The following is a 21084-nucleotide window of genomic DNA, read 5'->3' as shown; positions in this document are numbered from 1 at the left end:
TAGTGCTTTCTTACAGACTTTCCTTAATGTCACTCATTTTCTTCTCTACATCTGCAACATAGAGCCAAAGTTTTCCATTCCACAAGAATGTATTAGTCTGTTAAGAATTCAAATGTGATGACAGAATTGTTCTGAATTAACTTTATGAATTACAATATTTTGAAATAACAAAATAGATTTGGCATGTGGAAGGGTAACTATTTGGTGAAAAAAAAATTATAAAATAATCTTCTTTGAATTCGTGTGTTCTTTGGATAAAGGCACATCAAATTCAATTTGTACTAGTTTGAACTTTTGTATTTTACCACCAGGGGGCAGGGTATGCTAACTGTTGAATTAGTGAACTCAAAAAGCACACCAGAGGCAGTTTCAGAGTTTTTTTTTCAGAAAAATTCCCTGAATGGTTTCTCCATAGATCCTTTAGGGAAAGAGCTGTTGAATTGTTCACAGCATAATTTTCACACGAGTATTAAAAAAAACTGACTAATTAAAGTGTAAAACTATTAGAGCTCCTTTACAAGTAATTTTTATGATGTGGTAATTTGTTCCATTTAATTTTTAATAATCATGGGTTTAATTTAAAACTGCAATCATAAATGAATGAAAAGAAATTGAAAATAATGGTTTCTCATACATTCCCATGTTTATAGATCACTTTCTTCATAATTATCTCAACTCACATTTCATGTATCTACATAGGAAAAAGTAATCTTCCTAACAAATTCACTGTGGAAACTTCAGAAAATACAGGAAAAAATACATTTAATTTAGAAAGTTTTTGAGAAACTTGGGAAGACTGAAATAAACAAGGATAATCTGTTTTACTAGGTTTTCTTTGATGACCATTAGCCATTTCACCTGCCAACAAACGACAGTTGTCTTTTGAGATTTGAAGTTAATTCAAGAACAGAACAGTTCAAAAGACAACAGAAATATGTAGCATGGGGGTTTTATATTCAGCTTTCTGAGGTCAGACTTTTTGGAAGAAAAGACAATTGCCTTGGATTTGAAACTGTAAATTTTCACTTGTGCTAGTATAGCTGAAAAGAGTATTTCAAAAGCAAAATCCCAAATAGGCATAGATAAAGGACTTAAAATATATGCAACTTTGAATTGAAGTATAATGGACATACTAGTTTCAGATGAGACAAACTAGTTTCAGATGATTTGATATTTGTATATCTTGAAAAACATTCAATAAGTCTAGTTAACAAACCCCATACATAGTTATAAAATTCTTTTTCTTGTGAAGAGAAATATTAAGATTATTCTCTTAGCAACTTTCAAATATACAATACAGTGTTATTAACTCTAGTCACCCTTTTATCCACTATATTCTAATGAGGTAATTATTTTATAACTGGAAATGTGTACCTTTTGACCCCTTAACCTTTTTTGCCAATCCTCTACTCCCTCCCTCTGATAACCACCAATCTGTTTTTTGTATCTATGATTTTGGTGTTTTTGTTTTTAAGATGCCACACATAAGTGAGGTCACACAGTATTTGCCTTTCTCTGTCTGCCTTATTTCACTTAGCGTAATGCCCCCCGGATCCATCCTTGTTGTCTCAAATGATGAAACTCTGTTTCTTTTTTATGGCTGAATAATATTCCACTTTAATAATTAAAGTGTCTGGGGTGCCTGGGTGGCTCAGTGGGTTAAAGCCTCTGCCTTTGGCTCAGGTCATGATCTCAGGGTCCTGGGATCGAGCCCCTCATCGGACTCTCTGCTCAGCAGGGAGCCTGCTTCCTCCTCTCTCTGCCTGCTTCTCTGCCTACTTGTGATCTCTGTCTGTCAAATAAATAAAATCTTTAAAAAAATTAAGGTGTCTTTGAAAGAGAAAACTGGATTTAAATATATTCAAAATAAACTGCTTTTATATACAAAGACATGTGATTCTGTATTGATCCTGTCACCATTCCTTTAATATTATCAATGGTGAGTCTTAAAAACCTTATTAGAAGTAAGTATAAATTCCTCAGGTACATGAACAATGTCTTTACTCCTCTCCTCATTTCTTCTCAGTGTCCAAGCAAAACCTATGATCCACTGATTAAATCCACCCGAGATTTCCCAGATGACGTCATCAGTTTCATAAAGCGGCACCCTGTGATGTTTAAATCAGTATACCCTGTTGCGGGAGGACCAACATTCAAGAGGATCAATGTGGACTACAGACTGACCCAGATCGTGGTGGATCACGTTGTTGCAGAAGATGGCCAATATGACGTAATGTTCCTTGGAACAGGTATGCTAAAACCAGATTATGATTTCTTCCCAAAGAATTTTTCAGTATTAGGTAAAGAAAACGAAAACTTCCAAAAGATTATTGGTCAAAATCGAACTGGGTAATTAGTAGCTAATATCTAGTCAGTATTCCTTAACATTGCATAACACATGCTTTTAAGTGACCGTTGTAAATATCTCCCTGCCTGCTTTAGTGTTACTTGAGATTTCAAAATATATTTGTATGTTATGACTACAATATGCCTACTTGAGTAGGTGCTCAACACATATTTGTTGATTGACTATGGACAAAAATTAAACGAGTACAGCAAAGCAATGTTTCTTTTCAAACTTCACATTTTCCTGTCTCTAGGGAGATTTTTGACAAATCCTCTCAAAGGATCCCTTCACCCAATTTTGAGAATTGCTGACTGAGTTAAGATGGCTTTTCAAAAAATTAAGCAACATTTTTTTTTAAGATTTTATTTATTTATTTGGCAGACAGAGATCACAAGTAGACAGAGAGGCAGGCAGAGAGAGAGAGAGGAGGAAGCAGGCTCCCTGCTAAGCAGAGAGCCCGATGCGGGGCTCAATCCCAGGACCCTGGGATCATGACCTGAGCCGAAGGCAGAGGCTTTAACCCACTGAGCCACCCAGGCGCCCCTAAGCAACATTTTTTAAGGATCTTTAAAAGTAGAAAGTTGTGGAAAATTATTTTTCCTCTCCTTGAATTTTGTGGATTAAGTATCACTTTCATTATTAGAGCCTATTTTATTTAATTTTTTCATCTGTCAACTCAGTAATTATAAAACAGTTTTAAAATCTCTCTTCAGAAAGAGAAATATTGCATATTTAGTATGTCTCAAAAAGAAAAAGAAAGAGGAAAGTATCATTTAATAAAATATCATGTGAATTCTAATGGCAGTAAAGGTAACATGCATCATTTAGACCAAAGTACTTCATCCCGGATAAATGTTATATGATTTCATGAATCAGGTCTTGCATAAAGAAATAGAAATTAATGGGTTTTCAAGAAATGGACATTTTTATTGAAATAGGTTTTCAGAACTAAAGAACAGTTTTATTTTTTAAGATATACTGGTTTTACAAACGTAGGATTTATCTGGGAGTGTGTGTGCCACACTTAGAGGGCGTTTCTGGAATACCAGTTGTCAAGTCTGATTATGTTGCAGATGGCAATACCAAGACCCAGGAAAGGAAGTGATTCTCTCAAGACTATAGAGATTACTAGTGAAGTGACAAAATTTGAGATAATTAGTCTCTCACAAATTCCAAGGAGTTTGCCACTTAATTTGCAGAGCCCGTCAAAGCATTCCTCGGTCAACATTTCCAGTGTTGTAAATGCCAGTCAGCCACTAGGTGGTACTACCTGACTTTTCCTGAGAAAATTATAAGGTAACTAAGATGGGTAGATTTTCAATTATGACATTTGGAAAATGTATATTTAATATTTTTCAAAGATCCTAGAATCATTTAAAAACATTGCTAAATAATTCAGACTATTTTGTGCAAATAAGATCATTACCATACATGTGAATATTCTTCAACCCAGTGGCAGAATTTAAAAGCATCTATTTTGTATAAGTTAATTTCCAAGTGAGATTTTTTTTTCTTTTTTCTAAAATGTTCTTTTGATTGTCTTTCTGTAATAACATGCTGCCTTAGAAACTGCAATAGTCTCAAATTTGGGTTACTCTTTTAAATTAAACTAAAATAATTTTAAACAAAACTTCAGTTTCTAGCCCATTAGTAAGGTTTCTGTAAATAAAACAGGTTTGATGAGTGCACTACAATTTTCAACATTGTAGATGGCTTCAGTGATTTCTCTATCATTTGTTAACATGACTTAAAAAGGTATATATCCTACCTTTCATGGTAAGTTGGATATAAGTACTGAATAAATACATCTTATGCTGAAAGAGAAAAAAAATTATTTTAGTGTATTTGCACCTTTCAAATTAAGTTACAAAAAGGTCATTCCACTTTAGTTATAATTTCAACCTATATTTATATATTTATATATATGTCTCATATATATAAATATTTATGTTTATATAAACCAATATTTATATATTATATATATGTCTCATATGTATATATGAGACATATATATTCCTTTGGCTAGGAATGTACTTCAAGTACACATCTTTTAATATATTCTTTATAAGTATGTGTTTTATGAGCCAGAAACTATCATGTTTTGGAAGGAGAGAATCCCATCCATTAAGCTTCCTTCTTGCATGCTTTATTTAATCCGACTTCTTGAGAGGCATTGAAGAAAAATGAGGGAAACAATGTGAGGGTTGCTGGGTATATACTTACAGCCAAACACTGAAGTCGAAACAGCTGGATCATAGGTAATGTATTTTTTCAGACATTGGGACAGTCCTCAAAGTGGTCAGCATTTCAAAGGAGAAGTGGAATATGGAAGAAGTAGTATTGGAGGAGTTGCAGATATTCAAGGTAAGATAGTCCAGAGTTCCAGAAGAGACGACGAAACTTAACAACACTTGGTTTAGAACAGTATGTTTAAATACACTGTCCCTTTTCCTGGAGAAGTTTGTGCACTTAGCTCCTTTATTTTCCTTTTCCTTAGGCAATGGAAAAGTTGTAAAAGCAACTGAGAATGGGACTCCCCTTTCCCTGTGGAATACCACTAAATTCAGGGCTCCTGGGATTGCCCCTCATTACTTTATTCTCTAAGCATATGGTCAGACAAATCACCACAGTAGATGAAAGCCGGGGGTCTCTGACTATCCAGATGCTTTTCTGCTTCATAAATTTTACTTTTCAATTTTTCCTCAATTGAATTTCAGAAAACTGGAAGAGTGTATAAATCACAGGTCCCTACATCTCTGTAAGGATTTTTTTTTTTTTAAGTTACATGAGAGTAAGTCTTCATTCTTTATGTATGCTACATTCCCCTAAAGAGTTAGTAGATCTAAAATAATAGTTTTCCAGATTTGGGGAATGTCTGACTTTTTGGGAGGGGGAATTAAATTTTGTGTTCCTTTTATTTTTTAGGAAACATTTTTTTAATTATGTTAATCACCATACAGTACATCATTGGTTTTTGATGTAGTGTTCCATGATTCACTGTTTGCATATAACACCCAGTGCTCCATGCAATACATGCCCTCCTTAATACCCATCCCCAGGCCCACCCATCCTCCCCACCCCCCCTCCCTTCTAAAACTCAACGTTTGTTTCCCAGAGACCGTAGTCTTTTAACAGTGCATTTGAACTGTGGTGTTCTTTTTGGACATTCAGTAACATTTAGTTTAAAATTATTTTCTGAGAATAACATTAGAAATAAAATTTTATTTCTGAGAGGAGCCTGTAAAAAATATGTTGTTCCTTTCATAGCATTGTGTTGAGAGAGTTCATTAAATTGGGCTGTTTCCCTGCAAACACCTACCGCCTTAAAATGGGGAAGAACCCTCCACAGAGAGGAAAGTGAAGTAATTAACATGCTGAATTCCACAGGATCCTGTTTATATTGTGATGATAATAGTGGTCAAGGAGTTAACTAGAACAAGATCTGCTATGTGGCATCTACCAAAAACCGAGTCCTGGGTGGTTCCTGAGGGAGAAGCTGATGTCAAATATAAGCATGAACCCAGAAGCCAAAAATATAACTCCCACAATACATAGGGCACTTTAGAATAAGGTTTACGTGGTCAAGAGGAATTGTTTGGATTCCACCATTAAGATTAAATAATGTTTTCTTCATTAAAAAAAAAAAAAGTTACTGGATAGAACTTTCTCATTTTAACATCTTTCTGTCATTTTTTATGTATTTTCTTAAACTTTTGGTATTTGCTTCTATTTATCAGTTTGAAAAAACTGACCAGTGAAACATGAATGAGTAATAAATAGAAAGATTGGTAGATGATAAACAGATGAAAAAATTTTTGAAGCTTGCCATCCTTTAGTTGGGTAACTTTTGTATTCATGTTTCTAATTTTCTATTGAATGCACAAAGCCATAATTTCTACAAATAAAGCTAACTTTAGTCCACATCACAAAATCACGTGCATCAGTAGCTTGCAGTGCTCCAGAAAGAACCATGCTCATCAGCAAGGAGCACTGTAACTCTTCAGAACTCTGCTACTTAAACAAGCTTTTGAACTACCCATCTAAGGAAGAACAGAATGCGGGAATAAATAATTATGGAGATGTTCTTGTCAACGCTACTTTGAATTATATGGAAGCAGTTAAGCAGATTTAGAAAGAGAAGCCTTATGGGTAACTGGGAGCGATTTTCAATGCAAAGTATTTCTTCATACATTTAGGTAGTTTTTCTGGAATAAGATACTTTAAAATACCTATTTTGATCATTTCTATTAAGGTGGAATTTACAACACATTGAAAGAAAATAGCAAACATTCATATCCTTTTCCGCCCTGTGTACCAGACCCTTGAAGTTTACTTCAGTGATCTTTGGTACATGATAAAACAACATATTGGCTACCATAAAAGACATTAATAATTATCTTTATTAACATTTGACTTCTTTTTTCAGCATTCATCAATCATCTTGAACATGGAGCTGTCTCTGAAGCAGGTACTTTCTAATTTTTGTGTAAAAAATAGCCACAAAAGCAACAAGTTGCTCGAATTCAAGTTCACTGTAAGGAAAATCTACTGAAGTTGGAAGTTAAATTGTAAATAATGTAAAAAGCTCTAGATTATTTGTTTCTTTTTTAACCCATTAGAGGCCATTGTTTCAGTCTTGCCTTAGTTAAAGTAGAACCAAATATCATTAAGTGAATGATATATTCTCCACTTTCCTTGGCTCTTGAAAACTGAGCTCACTGTCTTTGTCTCTTGAGGATGTGTTTCTGTCAAGGCCATAAGAAATTCATGTAGAACACCAGCCCTAATCACTAAAAATGATTTTTAATCAGGGAATCTAGAAGTTAGACTATGGACAGTGGTGGTGAAGAGTTCAAGAGTCAACCTCCAGCCTTCCACTTAGTACCTGTCTCCTGGAATCAAGTTCCTTAATGAAAGCGAAGTTAGGGAAATAAAATCCGCCCCTGACGAATGGATGCTGCATGCAAAATTCTAAACAGAGAGTTGCTACATTGTGAGTGGGAAGTAAGAGGTAGCTAATAATAATAACAATAATGATATTAGATTCCGCAGTTCTCAGGATACTCCAAATCTTAATTGTTTCAAAGTTTCAGACTTGCATTAGGCTAAGAAAGCTATGGCCCCATGTGTTGAACCATAAGGCGTTGCTAACATTGTCTTAATCTCCTGTGCCCGGTTGTGATACAGAGGTTATTAGGGACAAGATCTAAATAGGTTTCTTCTTTGGTCTTTTCCGTTAATTTGTCCATGCAACATTTAGTTCTTGAAAGCCTACTTCTGTCCTTGGAGGGTATAGAAATGAATGACTGGCGTAGTCCTTAACTTCCGAAAGCTCACAGTGGAGCCAGGAGATGAAGAAGGAGCACGCTGACAGTGCAGAGCAATAATGGAAGCACATACTGGAGGAACACGAGGGTGTCTAAGAAGGAGCCAGGAGGAGCAGAGGAAGACAGCACAGAGAAGACACATGTACCCGAACTATGAAGGATGTTTCCGTTAGCCAAATAAATTCAGAGGGTGGGATGAGGAAGCCTATGTCAAGGGGAGGAGGAGAACATCTGGAAAGTTGTGAAGAGTGAGAGACCTTGGCTTCTTCTAATAAGCTGGTGGACACTTAGAGCAAAGGGCATATGTGTATGCAGGAGACAAGGAGGCTAGAAATGAATCTGGGATTATAAGACGGAGGAGATAAGGACATCCTTCTATATCCTCCTAAGAAGTTTAAAAATTTTATCTAAAGACAATGAAAACTTTAAAGATTTTCAGCAGGAATGTGTTGGGATAAGATTTTCCTCGTAGGAGGGTCCATGTGGTGTGCCCTGGTGGAGGACAGACTGAGTCCTGGGGTTGAAAACAAGGCTGAAGCCAGGGGGAATATGAGGACACTTAGAAGTAATCCAGGAAAGAAATGATAAGGTGGTGGCAGTGGCAGAGGCAGAGGAGAGGAAGAGAAGAAGTGAAGGGCTCTGTGTAAGAGAATAGAAGGGATACGGAGGCTGACCGAGAGAGGGGGACTCAGGGACAACTGCTCCCTTTGTGTCCCCGATGACCTAGGAGGTGCCTCTCACCAAAGCAGGAGAGCGGGCCTAGATTGAGGGCAATCAATAAGTCCACCTCAATGTTGTTTTCAAGATGGTGCTGACTGTGGACAATAAGAAAGGCAAAGGAATGAGGACAGAAAAGAAGGGACACCTAATGTGTTTTGTTTTGTTTTGTTTTGTTTTGACGGAGAGAGAGCAAGAAAGGGACCAGAAGCAGGGAGAGTGGGAGAGGGAAAAGCAGGCTTCTCCCTGGGCAGGCAGCCCTTTGCAGGGCTCGATCCCAGAACCCTGGGATCATGACCTGAGCTGAAGGCACACACTTAACGACTGAGCCACCAAGGCACCCCCTAACATTTGATGCAAAGAAAGGAATCATCAACGGAAACTGAAGTCTTAAGCAGAAGTAAAGACAGATAACAAGAAAAAGTGAAGGGAGTTTCAAGGAAGGTGTCATTCTTGGCATCAAACACCATAGAGAATTTAAGTAAAGCAAACATTGGACAAGGGGGCATTGCATTTAGCAACAGGGAAGTCCTAGCTAACATTGTCATGGTTTGGAGAAGTATAAGACATGTTTCTGCAGGCTGAGTACATATATGGTGTTTATGTCAATATTTATTACTTAGGTCTTTCCCCCTTGTTCAATGTTTGACATGGTCCAGGAGTATTGACCATGACTTCGCCAAAGGCACAGACTGGCTTATTCAACTCTATCATCTGTCTCCCTGCCTCCTCCAGCACATACACTCTACAGAGCAGTGCATTCTTCTCAGGGCTTATTTTCAAAATGTGATTTTGTTTTTAGGATCCCATAGCCTTTCATTCGTGATGTAGCATCTTTTGAACCTCCTTAATACTTTCTTCACAGTGATACCAAATATTTTCTCTTCCTCTTATAACCCATTTTCCTTCAGGGATCAGTAAATACTTCATTAGCAAGTGAGATGGTTCAAACCACAAGGAGGTTTTACAAATCCCTTTTCAGTCATCTCTCATGTCGGAGGCCACGGCAGAGGAAGACCCTCAGTGTTGCCTGAAGCATCTGTGCTTGATATAATCTACCAAAGCATATTTTCAACCATTGAGAAAGAATTTGACGTCTTAATTCCTCAGTCTAACAGCTGGTTTTTGACCTTCTTAAATTACTGCCAAGGTTAGCCTAGCCCTAGAATGCTGTCCATTTCAGTGTCAACGTCATCCAACCACCATCCTGCCAGGAGTAGAAGCGATTGACTTATCCTCGTCTTGGTTATGTTTCTACACAAGGGCTTATGTTCTGTACAAGGGACACCCGAGGAGACAGATTTAGGTCTGTGGTGTGGTATTCAAGAAAGGAAAGTTCTTAAGACTGGTCTGAAAGATGCTTCCAATTCATTTGTCTTGCCTGATTTGTAGCAACAATTGTACATTGGCTCCCGCGATGGATTGGTTCAGCTCTCCTTGCACAGATGCGACACGTATGGGAAAGCCTGTGCAGACTGTTGTCTGGCCAGAGACCCCTACTGTGCCTGGGATGGAAATGCATGCTCTCGATACGCACCCACTTCAAAAAGGTAAGAGGCACATCGAGTTAAGGGATAGCCTTCTTTTCTACACAGTGAATATCTCACACACATCCCTCGTCTTACAGTTTCATGAGAAAATAGATAGGAAACATGGTGTACGGTAAGAATATTACAGTTCCGTGTTGTTTTACACTTGTGCATGAAACTCAGTGTGGAAGGAGAATAAAATAGAATGTTCTGAAGTTCTGAAATGGGGAACTTTAGAAGTTCAGATCAATTGTTTATATTCTTTTCCCTTCTCTATGTTAAATACCATTACAAGTTTGTTTTCCTCGACTATTTTGCTCTTGCTTACATTCCTCCCTTCTTCCCTTATTTTTAAATATTTAGCCTTACTGTTTTGCAAATAAAGTTTGAGTATATGCGTTTGTAGAACTGTGGATTAGACACAGCCCACAGCACATCGCAGTGACTTGGTACAATTTTATTTCTACTACAGTAACTCTAACTTGGTCAGCTTCTGCTACTCAGAACTACTTAAATGTCAAAATGTTGCTCTGCTGTTTGCTGCTCATTGCTTTATGTGCTCTTAAAAATCATGCTATTTTGAGCCAACAAGACACACTTGGGCAAAAGCACCGCAAAGCCATTCAAGCACTGATCTGGTTTCAGCACTGTTTTCAACAGCAAAATAATTGGAAAGAACCCGAATGCCATCAATATGACTGATGCTGGCTAAATGTATTACGATAACAGTTTTTAAGATGTGTATTCTAGTAACATTTTTTTCTTTAGTATTGTTCAAAGTGTATTTCTCCTCTATGTAAAATGTCAGCAAATTGTATATGGTGGGGTTTTGTTTGTTTGTTTTTGTTTTTTTATCTTTAGGTCTGTAGTAACAAAATATGATGATAACAGGTGAGCATAGGTTAGTCCCATTAGTGCATACACAATTGTTTCTTATTTGACAAATCAGTCAAATTTCAAATTCCAGGAATCACAGTACAACAGCAGTACTATACACAGAGTACAACAGCAGGTACTGCTTAAAATTAGGAGATATTTTATACTCCCTGAAAATTTTACATTAGATGTGTATGGAGAGATACTATTATTACAAGTCAAAAGTAAAAAAAAAACAACATTTCATTATAGTTTTTGGCTAAGAATATACTTATGATAGGGAGTCCTTAGGGAATAGATTTCTTTTCTAGAAGCTAAAAAACAAGAGTGCTCATTAGTTTGTAATGAACCTTCAGTTTGATGAATTGTCCCTGTTTCTTAAGAAGCCAAGATTTAAAAACATTCTTGACCTTATGTACCTTATGCCATCATAATTTTTCTTCTTATATTTCCCAAGACTGTATCTCTGGTCTTTCAGACATGCCGCTGTGATATTTTCCCTTACCTTAACATAACGTGCACATGAGCCAAAAAATGTACATGATAGATGAATCTTATACGGGGTTATCACCTGATCAGCACTGCCCTGAAGGGACACCCTAGATGTTGCCGAGTTTACTGTGACTTTTATAGTTTCCAAAGTGCCGACATCAAACAGCCAAAGCCAATGAAAATATATTGTAAGAGCGTAAGACTTCCTTAACATTGATGTAGCAGCTTTTTCTTTTTTTATGTAATAGCTATTGTTTTAAGGAAAATATGGGACAATAATGCACAACACCACTATTTATTATTATTATCATTATCTCTACTCTCTGAAAAATAATGTGAACAAGCTCTTGGCAGATAAGTGTGACTTTGGGCCGCTCCTGCCATATTGAACTTGTACTTCCGTCTGCACTGACAATATTTAACTAGTTGCTTAATCAAATCTATGTAACAGTGAATCTTCATAGGGTAAAGAGTTGTGTATTTTTGTTTACTTCCCTGCCCACTAACTAAAGCTCTTATATCTTACTACATTCCCATTGACTGATGGAAAAAAAAAAGAGGGTAGGGAGAGTTGCCCCTGCTGGATGTATCTGAAACCTGGATTATATTTATAGTTGACCTGTTTGACTGAATAATTTGTCTAAAGTCAGAGGAGCACTGGGTGTTATATGCAACTAATGGATCATTGAACACTACATCAAAAACTAATGACATACTATACATTGGCTAACTGAACATAATAAATAAATAAATTAAATAAATAAATAAATAAACAAACAAGTAAATAAATAAATAAAATAAAGGTCTAGTCAACTTATTTCCAAAACAGGATTCACTCTCTTAGGACTCTATTGTTAGTAGTATTTGAAGTACTGTAAGAATGATGGGAATATTGCCCTGTATTTAAATTGAGCCGTAATACAAGAGTAGTTCTGCTCTGCCACTGTTATCAGTGTTAGATGCAGACTTTATATATTACCGGCTCTCAGGCTTGATGTTCTAAACCATTTAATCCCTTTTCCATAGGCGAGCTAGACGGCAAGATGTGAAGTATGGAGACCCAATCACCCAGTGCTGGGACATAGAAGACAGTAAGTATAGCTTTAATATGCTTTTCTCCCATTTAAAACTTTAAGCCTAGTCTTTGTGTGTCTTTTTATTGTATGACTTAAAATATCTATTGTATAGGAAGCTCTTATTTTATATAATGGGTATGTTCTGGAAAAGCAACAGGAGATTTTATAAATCAACCCCCTGTCTACATGCCTAAGTGAATAATCCTTTGTTATATCATTTTTTGTTTCATATGTCTTTTAAAATTCCTGTCCTTTTTTTTTTTTTTGTACTTTTTACTGCCTTATCCATTCTTGTAAAGTTTAGAAACTGCTAATAAAGACAAAACAGGATATAGTCCAAAACATATGGACATTTAGGATAAACTCGGAGACCCTCTCAGAAAAGTTTGATGAGAGTGTAGGCACTTGTTAGAAAGTTAGCCTATGCATTGTTTGAGTTCATTATTAACTCATGGTTTCGTTCAATCAGTAAATGTTTATTAAGTGACTTCCATGTGCATGTAATTGTCCTGGGTACACTTTGGGACAAAGAAACTCCTTTGAGAGCTTAAGATTCTTTGGGGAGATGTCATAAAGCACAATTAGTGAAATGGGAGTTTAACAAAGAGAGTGATCACCAGAGTCTGTATTGTTCAGAGAAAATTTCATGGAAGATCTTGAGAGTCTGAGTACAAACAGGACAGAGTGGAGAATAGAAAGACTTCTGTCGAGTCTGATAACAGAGAAAAAAACTCTAAGAGTATATATTCCAAAGCTTTGGTTGCTTTCCACTGTCAAGCTCTACTTTCAGATAGAAAGTGTATGTGCTTGCCTGTGCGCACGCACACACGCACACATGTGCATATGTGCACACGCGCGTGCACACACAGCTGAATGCTTCCTCACATGGTTAGTGACCACCCCAGGACTGAACGAACAACCCAAACTTCGTAGTCTATAACTGGTGGCCTGAAAGTTTTGTAGTTTAAAAACAAAACATTATTTATCATTCATAATTTCACTCTTCAGGAAAATAAGCTCCGGTCCAACATCGTATGTTCGACTCCCCGTTCTAATGTGTGGGTGACTCCCCGTCATGTCCAGTGTTTCATTTAGCAGTCGTTGCCGTGTGCTCTGATTCTGTTTTTCATTCGCACACGTGAGATTTGTCAGGAACCATTATGGGTATTGAGGATACACCGGTGAATAAAAACAAAACAACCCTCGCATCCCTGGAAATTCTGTTCACGTTGTGTTAGGGGAAGGAACAGGCGGGAAACTTAAAAACAAGTACAATATATTCTCTGTCAGATAGTGATAACTGTCGTAAAGAGAGTGACAGAAAGCAGTTCCTGCGAAGGGTGGAGACAATTGACTCATCATATCCTGTTCCTGCTACAAGCCACCACACCCAGCTTTGCTCACTGTCATCATCACTGCCCCCGATTGATTTTTTTGTCAGGGTCTCCAGCAGTTTCCATCTTGCCGGATCCAATGGCCAATTTTTAGTTCTCGTTTTTACTTCATGTCCAACTCCCTCCTCCTTGAAACACAGTCTTCGTTTGACTTCCATGCAGGCACGTCCTAGAAACAGTTCTTATGGTCCCATGATTGCTGAGTGCTTATTATTTAGGAATTTTGTGAGCTGGTTTTAAGCCATCCGTGGCTTGATTTCAGGTGTAGTGGTAGTTTTTGCAGTAGGAAAATGAATGAGAACTACTAATCAGGGCTTTTTGTTTTCAAAGAGATGTGTCCCAGCACCCTTAGCCTTCATGGCCCTACATCCTTTTGGTTTTCCCCTTACTGTACAGGCTGTCCTTCTGAGGGTTCTTCATCTGTCTTTTTCATCCCACCATCTAAACCGAAAATCTCTGCCTCTTCACTGCCTAACTTCATCAATTTCAATAGGATCTGAGGCAATTCGCTCCCAAATCCAGAGTTCAGTTCTAAACCCTCTCCTGTGTGCAGACTTGTATGACTTGCATTCCCAGCCAAGAGTCCCTCTTAGATACCTAATAAGCATCCCAAATTATATCTGAGAAAGAATTTGTGTTTTTTCCTAGACTTTATTGTTCTGCAGACCTTCCCATATTAATAAATAGTGCCCCATTCACTCAATTGCTTAGGGACAAAAGCGGCTAGGCGTCATCTTTTTATTTTTCTCTTCCTTTCACATCCTAGTACTAACCTCTCAGTAAGTCCCTATAGCCCTGTGGCAGCGTCTGCTCCTACTTCTCATTCCTTGCGTACATGTCCACTTAACCCAAACCCCCACCACACCTCTCCCAGAGCTGTTTATTTGGTTCCCCTGCTTCCATGCTTACACCTGGCCAGTCTCTGTTCCACTTGGTAGCCTGAATGACCTTTCCAAAAACTTCAGCTTCTAAGAACAATTAGAAGAAAATCCACAGCCTTTACCATGGCCTCCAGACTCTGCTTCCTCTAGCTCCTGGCACATGCTCTGAGCCCCTCTCGCAGTCGCTGTTACATGGCTCACTCACCGGCTTTCTCTTTCTCAAAAGCCCCAGCCTCATTCTGGCTGCAATTAGACTTGAACTTGTTTCCTCTGTACCTGAAGAACTCTTTAGGTACTGTGTCCACATAGCTCCATCTTCACACCATTGAATTTTATGGTTAAAATGTTCATTTCTCAGAGACAATTCTTCTGACCATCCTGTCTGAAATACCTTTCTCCCCATTCTACTGCCTACTCTCTGATCAGCTTTATTCTTACTTGTAGGACACAGCATGCCCAAATGCTATATTCTTTATCGATTCCATCCACTTGGTGATTTTGTCTCTGTCCCTGGAATGTATACTGTGCCGTAGGCACACAAGAATGTTTGGGTAGTGCATGGTAAAGGGAAGCATGCTTAGCTGGATAGCATTCGAGCTGCACTATGAGGGGAAAGACAAATTTTAAAGCACGCGAAGTACCAATAATTAAAGTCAGAAAGACCTCACATAGGTTGGGCTAAATGAAATGAAAATGAGTTTATGTGTACCCTGCAGCTTATAAGGAGTTGTTTCATATTTCTAAGACAAAGCATTTAAAAAAAAAAATAGAATTGACACCTGTAGAAGAGAAGCCAGAGACAGAGAATCAACTCTGGGAATTAAAGTAAAAAGTATGAGGGTATTTACAAACTATTTGCAATCTTAAGGAGATTTTTTGGTTAAGTTATAACTGACATATAACATATTAGCTTCAAGGATATAACAATAATGATTGGATATTTGTATACATTGCGAAATAATCACAATAGGTGTAGTTAGCATCCCTCACCACACATAGTTGCAGAAAGAATTGTTTCCTTGTGATGAGAACCTTTAAGGGGTCCTCTCTTGGCAACTTTGAAATATGGAATACCATGTAATTAACTATAGCCATCGTGCTATATATTACATCTCCGGGACTTACTTATGCCTTTTGACCCCTTTTACCCATTTTGCCCACCTTCCACCTCCTGCTTCAGGCATCCATCAATCTGTTCTCTGTATTTGTGAGCTCAGTCTTTTTGTTTGTTTATTTTTAGATTCTGTATATAAATGAGATCATGTGGTATTTTTCTCTCTCTGACTTACTTCACTTAGACTAATGTCCTCAAGACCCATCCCTGTTGTCACAAATGGCAAGATTTTCTTCTTCTTTATGACCGAAAAATATTCCATTGTGTAGCTGTCTACCACATCTTCTTGATCCATTCATAGTGATGGCACCCACTGCTGTTTTCATATCTTGGCTATTGCAAATAATGCTGCAGTGAACATGGAGCAATACATCTTTTCGAGTTAGTGTTTTTATTTTATTTTTTTCAGGTAAATACCTAGAAATGGAATTGCTAGATCATATGTTAGTTACATTTATCATTTTTTGAGGAACCTCTAAATTGTTTTCTACAGTGGGGTGCACTAATTTACATTCCCACCGTCAGTGCACAAGTGTTTCCTTTTCTCCACATCCTCACCAACACTTCTTATTTCTTATCTTTTAGACAATAGCCAGTCTGACAGATAGGAGGAGACACGTCACTGTGGCTTTGATTTGCATTTCCCTGATGATGAGGCCTGCCGAGCATCTTTTCGTGTACCTATTGGCCACCTGTTGTGTTTTCTTTGGAAAAATGTTTATTCAGTTCCCCTGCTCATTTTTAATTGGATTATTTGGGGAGTTTTGCTATGGAGTTGCATGAATTATTTATATAATTTTTATGTTAAGCCCTTATCAGATATATGATTTGTAAATATTTCTTCCCACTTAGTAGATTGACATTTCATTTTGTTGATGGCTTTCTTTGCTGTGCAAAAGCTTTTTAGTTTGGTGTACTCTTACTTGTTTATTTTTGTTCGTGTTCCTTGTACTCGGTTATCAAGTTAAAAAAATCATCAGTAAGATCAGTGTCAAAGAAATTACTGCCTATATTTTGGGGAGTCTTATGGTTTCAAGTCTGGGAGTCTTATGGTTTCAAGTCTAGGAGTCTTATGGTTTCAAGTCTTACATTTACGACTAAAATCCACTTTGAGTTAATTTTTGTGTGTGGTGTAAGATAGTGGTCCAGTTTCATTGTTTAACGTTTGGCTGTCCAGTTTTCCCAACACCATTTGTGGAAGGGAAGTCCTTTTCTTATTGTATATTCTTGACTCCATTGTTGTGAAATATTTGGCTATCTACATGTAGGTTGATTCCTGAAACTCTCTATTTAATGTTCTATTGATCTGTGCCTATTTTTATGCTAATACCATACTGTTTTAATTACTATAGTTTTGTAATATGGTTTGAAATCAGGGAGTGTGATACCTCCAGCTTTGTTCTTCTTTATCAAAGATTGCCTTCGCTGTTTGGAGTCTTTTATGATTCCATCCGAATTTTAGGATGGTTTAGTCTTCTGTGAAAAATGTCATTTGAATTTTGATCGTGATTGCATTGAATGTTAGATTGCTTTGAGTAGTATGGACATTTGACAATATTAATTCCTTTAATCCATGAGCATGAAATTCCTTTTCATTTATTTGTGCCTTATTCCATTTCTTTAATGAATGCTTTATAGTTCTTAGTGTGTAGGTGTTTCACATCCTTAGTTAAGTTTATGCCTAGATATTTATTCTTTTTGATGAATTGTAAATGAGATTGTTAAAAATGGGAACTGTAAAACTCAGAAATGAAATGAAGATTATTGGTAACAACAATGAATTCATTGCTTGTCAAACTGATATCGTGAGGACTTTGTGTCAAGGGTTCACTGTTTTTACTTATTGGATAAAGGATTCCACATATTCAGCTATTTCACTTCTCTCTTTGATTTCACTAATATAGATTTTACTGACTTGACCGGTTCTTTGCTTGAATCAGTCTAATTGAGTTTCTCGCCAGTCCTGGCCCCATCACCTTACAATCAGTCTGCAAACTCCCTGCTTTTTTTAGGAGCTCTTTTTTCTCAGGAAAATGGCATCTGTTGCTATGAAATAATGCGTGTCTTTCTCTTCCGTGATTGACACGGCGATCTTTCTGTGCATTAGGAATTTATTAACTGTGAAAATCATAGATATAATCTGTTGAATTGGCAGGGATCATGGATATCTTACAAGTTTCAAATGGAATCCACACATTTTGAAGGTTAGAGGAGGTTAATTCATAATGGTGTCAGCACGCCTGACTTAATCATTGCTGGTAAAACACAAACAAGTTCAAAAGAAGTTTCTTCAAAGGAAAGTCTAACTATTGGATAAATGTGCATTCATGCCATTTGCTGATAATTTTGTCTGCTTACATTTAGGATTCATAGAGGTCCCTTAAGCCTACTCTTCGTTTATGCCTAAAATGCTAAGTAGGCCCATCTGCAGAATTGAGACATCTGAATATATGATGAAAAAGTGCATGTTTGGGCCAGGCTGAACAGCCGTCATTTTTTATTTGATCAAATTTGAGCTACAGATCTTAGATCACACATGGGACACAGCCTTTGGCTACTCTGGATGGAATGTATTTCAGATGGTGCAGTTGATTTAGGAGAATAAGGTGTCTGAGACACTGTTCCTTTAGCATCCCATTAACTGTCTTATGGCAAATGCATGTTGGGCTTAAGTATCCCTCTTTGAATGAAAGAAAACTGTTTTTTTGGTAGATAATGCAGATAACGTCCACATTCAGAGTATTACAGCATCTAGCTCAATAATGTAGCTAGAAGCATCTAGGTCAATATTATCATTATAGAATTTTATCAATTATAGACCATTGTTCTTACTTTTTTGATATTAAAATGTCTTCATGTTATACGGTCAGCTCTGTGGCTCAATTCATGATAGAATTTCTCTTAAAGGATGAAGTAAATTCTTCTTTTCAAACTATCCACAAAATTGGTTGCATTTTATTACAAATTAAAACATGTGAAGCATTGAAAAACACTAAAGTTTTATTCAGTTCAGCTCAGAGAAATAGATTCAAGGTTTAGAGTTGGGTCTTATGAATTCTTATTTGAAAAAAACAATTGTAAATTGTTAATATATTCATGAAAGGTTAAAATTGCAGTGCAGGGATAGAGTTTTAAAAGTCAATCTATTAAATAATATTTGACTCTTAGGTAACAATATTATATTGTGAATTTCTCTTTAATAATGTATATGAATCTTTCCCCCATAGCATCTGTTCTAAATCAGTCTATTTTCCCATTGCTTTTAAAATAAGGTCAAGGTTAATCTCCTATTCCATGTTTGCTTTCCAGGCATTAGTCACGAAACTGCTGATGAAAAGGTGATTTTTGGCATTGAATTTAATTCAACCTTTCTGGAATGTATACCTAAATCCCAACAAGCATCTATTAAGTGGTATATCCAGCGGTCAGGAGATGAGCATCGAGAGGAGGTAAGTTAGTAGTCACCAGAGAATGATCACATTGAAGGAAATAGTGTAAAAGTTAAATCAAGTTTTGGTTGAGAGAGATGTTCAATGTTTAGTGCCATACAGTACTCTCATCACTATTTGATTAAAAGGAAGATAGCAATTTATACTCACTAACATGAAACTTAACAATGCATAGGAGATAGGAATAGGACAACTTAATACAGATACATTAACAAAGTATATTTAAAAGAGGATTGAATTTTTATGAGAAATTTACATAATTTTTTTCAAAAATTTTTTTCTCATTGATTGTCTATATTATAGAACAATTCCCTGATCAAAAATAAGAACACAATATTTTCCTCCACAGTAAGATAAGGACTAAATTCTAACTCAGATTGTGTTTAACTTCTATCATAAAATAAAGCAGGTTGAATATGTATAACAATAGAAAGATCTATCTTTCTTATATCATATGGACAAGTTGGATAACTAGCTGGACATGTACCTTTTCACGGTTATATATTAAAATGAAATCAACAGGGGAAAGTAACATGGATGTTCCCTTCATCTTTTTTTACTTTTTCTGTTTCAGTCTTTCTAGGATTTTTAGTTACAGTGCAATATTTTACTTTTAAATGTCCCAAACTAGTATTTTGATTTTACAGTCAATAAGTTTTGATCATCTCTCATCAGTAAAATAGAAATCTTTAATAATTATGTTTCTTCCATGGCAAACTTAATCTGACTTTTAAAAAAATATGTTGCTCCGCTTGGGGTAATCTCTTAGTTACAGATACATACATTTGCCTATTCGTGTTTGCATTCACGTCTTTTATCTTCCTGAAAAGGCAATACACTTTTGAGAGTGTATCACACAGTCATGGTGATACCATGCTCCATGAATCTTAATGGAGCAGAAATAGTGTATTTCACTTCAAAGTATCTTAGCTGTAATATTGCAACTGGTATTTTCATCTACATTTGTAAGTAGGTAGTTACACATTGTCCAGGATATGAGATCCTGCTTCCTGAACTGAGGAAAGGGGCAGAATCCAGACTAGATGTGAAGCACTTTTCCCAGCAGGCTACCTTCTGCTCCTGACCAAGAAGGTCACAGTTCGGAATCTTTCCCCTACTGAAAAAAACCCCGTGGGAGGGACTAGACTCTCCTGTGGCACAGAGGCTGTCACCAGCTTATTCTCTGCCAGGAGGAGAACATTTCCTCACTGAGCTGTTTCACAGTTGGGTGCTATTGGGGAGGTCATGAGTCACTTATCTGCTGACTTCCTTATAAAGCTACTCTTGAAATTGATGATGTTTATGCTGTAAGTAGAGAGTTAATCGGCAGTCCCTGAGCTTCTGTTGAACTCTTGGGGTCTGAATGACTAGAAGAAGTAATACCTTATGCCATTTGTGGTAGTATTTTTGTGTTTGTATAGCTTTTAAAAAGCATTTTAAAAACATCTTCAAATATTTGTATTTTTCTCTTTATAGGTCCTTGTTTTATTGTTGTTCTTTCTATAATAAAAGCAGTACAGGGGTGCCTGGGTGGCTGAGTGGCTTAAAGCCTCTGCCTTTGGCTCAGGTCATGATCCCAGGGTCCTGGGATCAGCATCTGGCTCTCTGCTCCGAGGGGGGCCTGCTTCCCTTCCTCTCTCTCTGCCTGCCTCTCTACCTACTTGTGATCTCTGTCAAATAAATAAAATCTTTAAAAAAAAAATAAAAGCAATATAAATGGTTTTGAAAACATAGGGACATAAAATAAAGAATTGTGAGCCCTCTGATGATGTCTACTCCAGCTTTTTTCTACTAACCATTATACTGTGAGCATTTTCCTTAAAATTCTATTATAATACCATATTTTTCCTGGCCCTTACACCCGCTACCCTGATGTCACAGT

The 21084-nt window shown here is 36.8% G+C and overlaps 1 protein-coding gene across 4 annotated transcripts in view; it reads left to right on the top strand.

The window, feature by feature from the left end:
* The window catches only part of SEMA3D (semaphorin 3D), a 204706-nt gene that overhangs the window by 174648 nt on the left and 8974 nt on the right, over positions 1 to 21084 (top strand). For all 4 annotated transcript variants that reach the window (XM_047695166.1, XM_047695167.1, XM_047695169.1 and 1 more), the window contains 6 exons: positions 2027 to 2249; positions 4623 to 4711; positions 6774 to 6815; positions 9784 to 9941; positions 12315 to 12379; positions 19063 to 19202. In XM_047695166.1, coding sequence (XP_047551122.1) covers positions 2027 to 2249; positions 4623 to 4711; positions 6774 to 6815; positions 9784 to 9941; positions 12315 to 12379; positions 19063 to 19202 — 717 coding nt within the window. The remainder of the gene's footprint in view (positions 1 to 2026; positions 2250 to 4622; positions 4712 to 6773; positions 6816 to 9783; positions 9942 to 12314; positions 12380 to 19062; positions 19203 to 21084) is intronic.

The sequence above is a fragment of the Lutra lutra genome, chromosome 11, assembly GCF_902655055.1.
Source record: "Lutra lutra chromosome 11, mLutLut1.2, whole genome shotgun sequence".
Lineage (NCBI taxonomy): Eukaryota > Metazoa > Chordata > Mammalia > Carnivora > Mustelidae > Lutra > Lutra lutra.
This window is presented reverse-complemented; position numbering and strand designations above follow the sequence as displayed.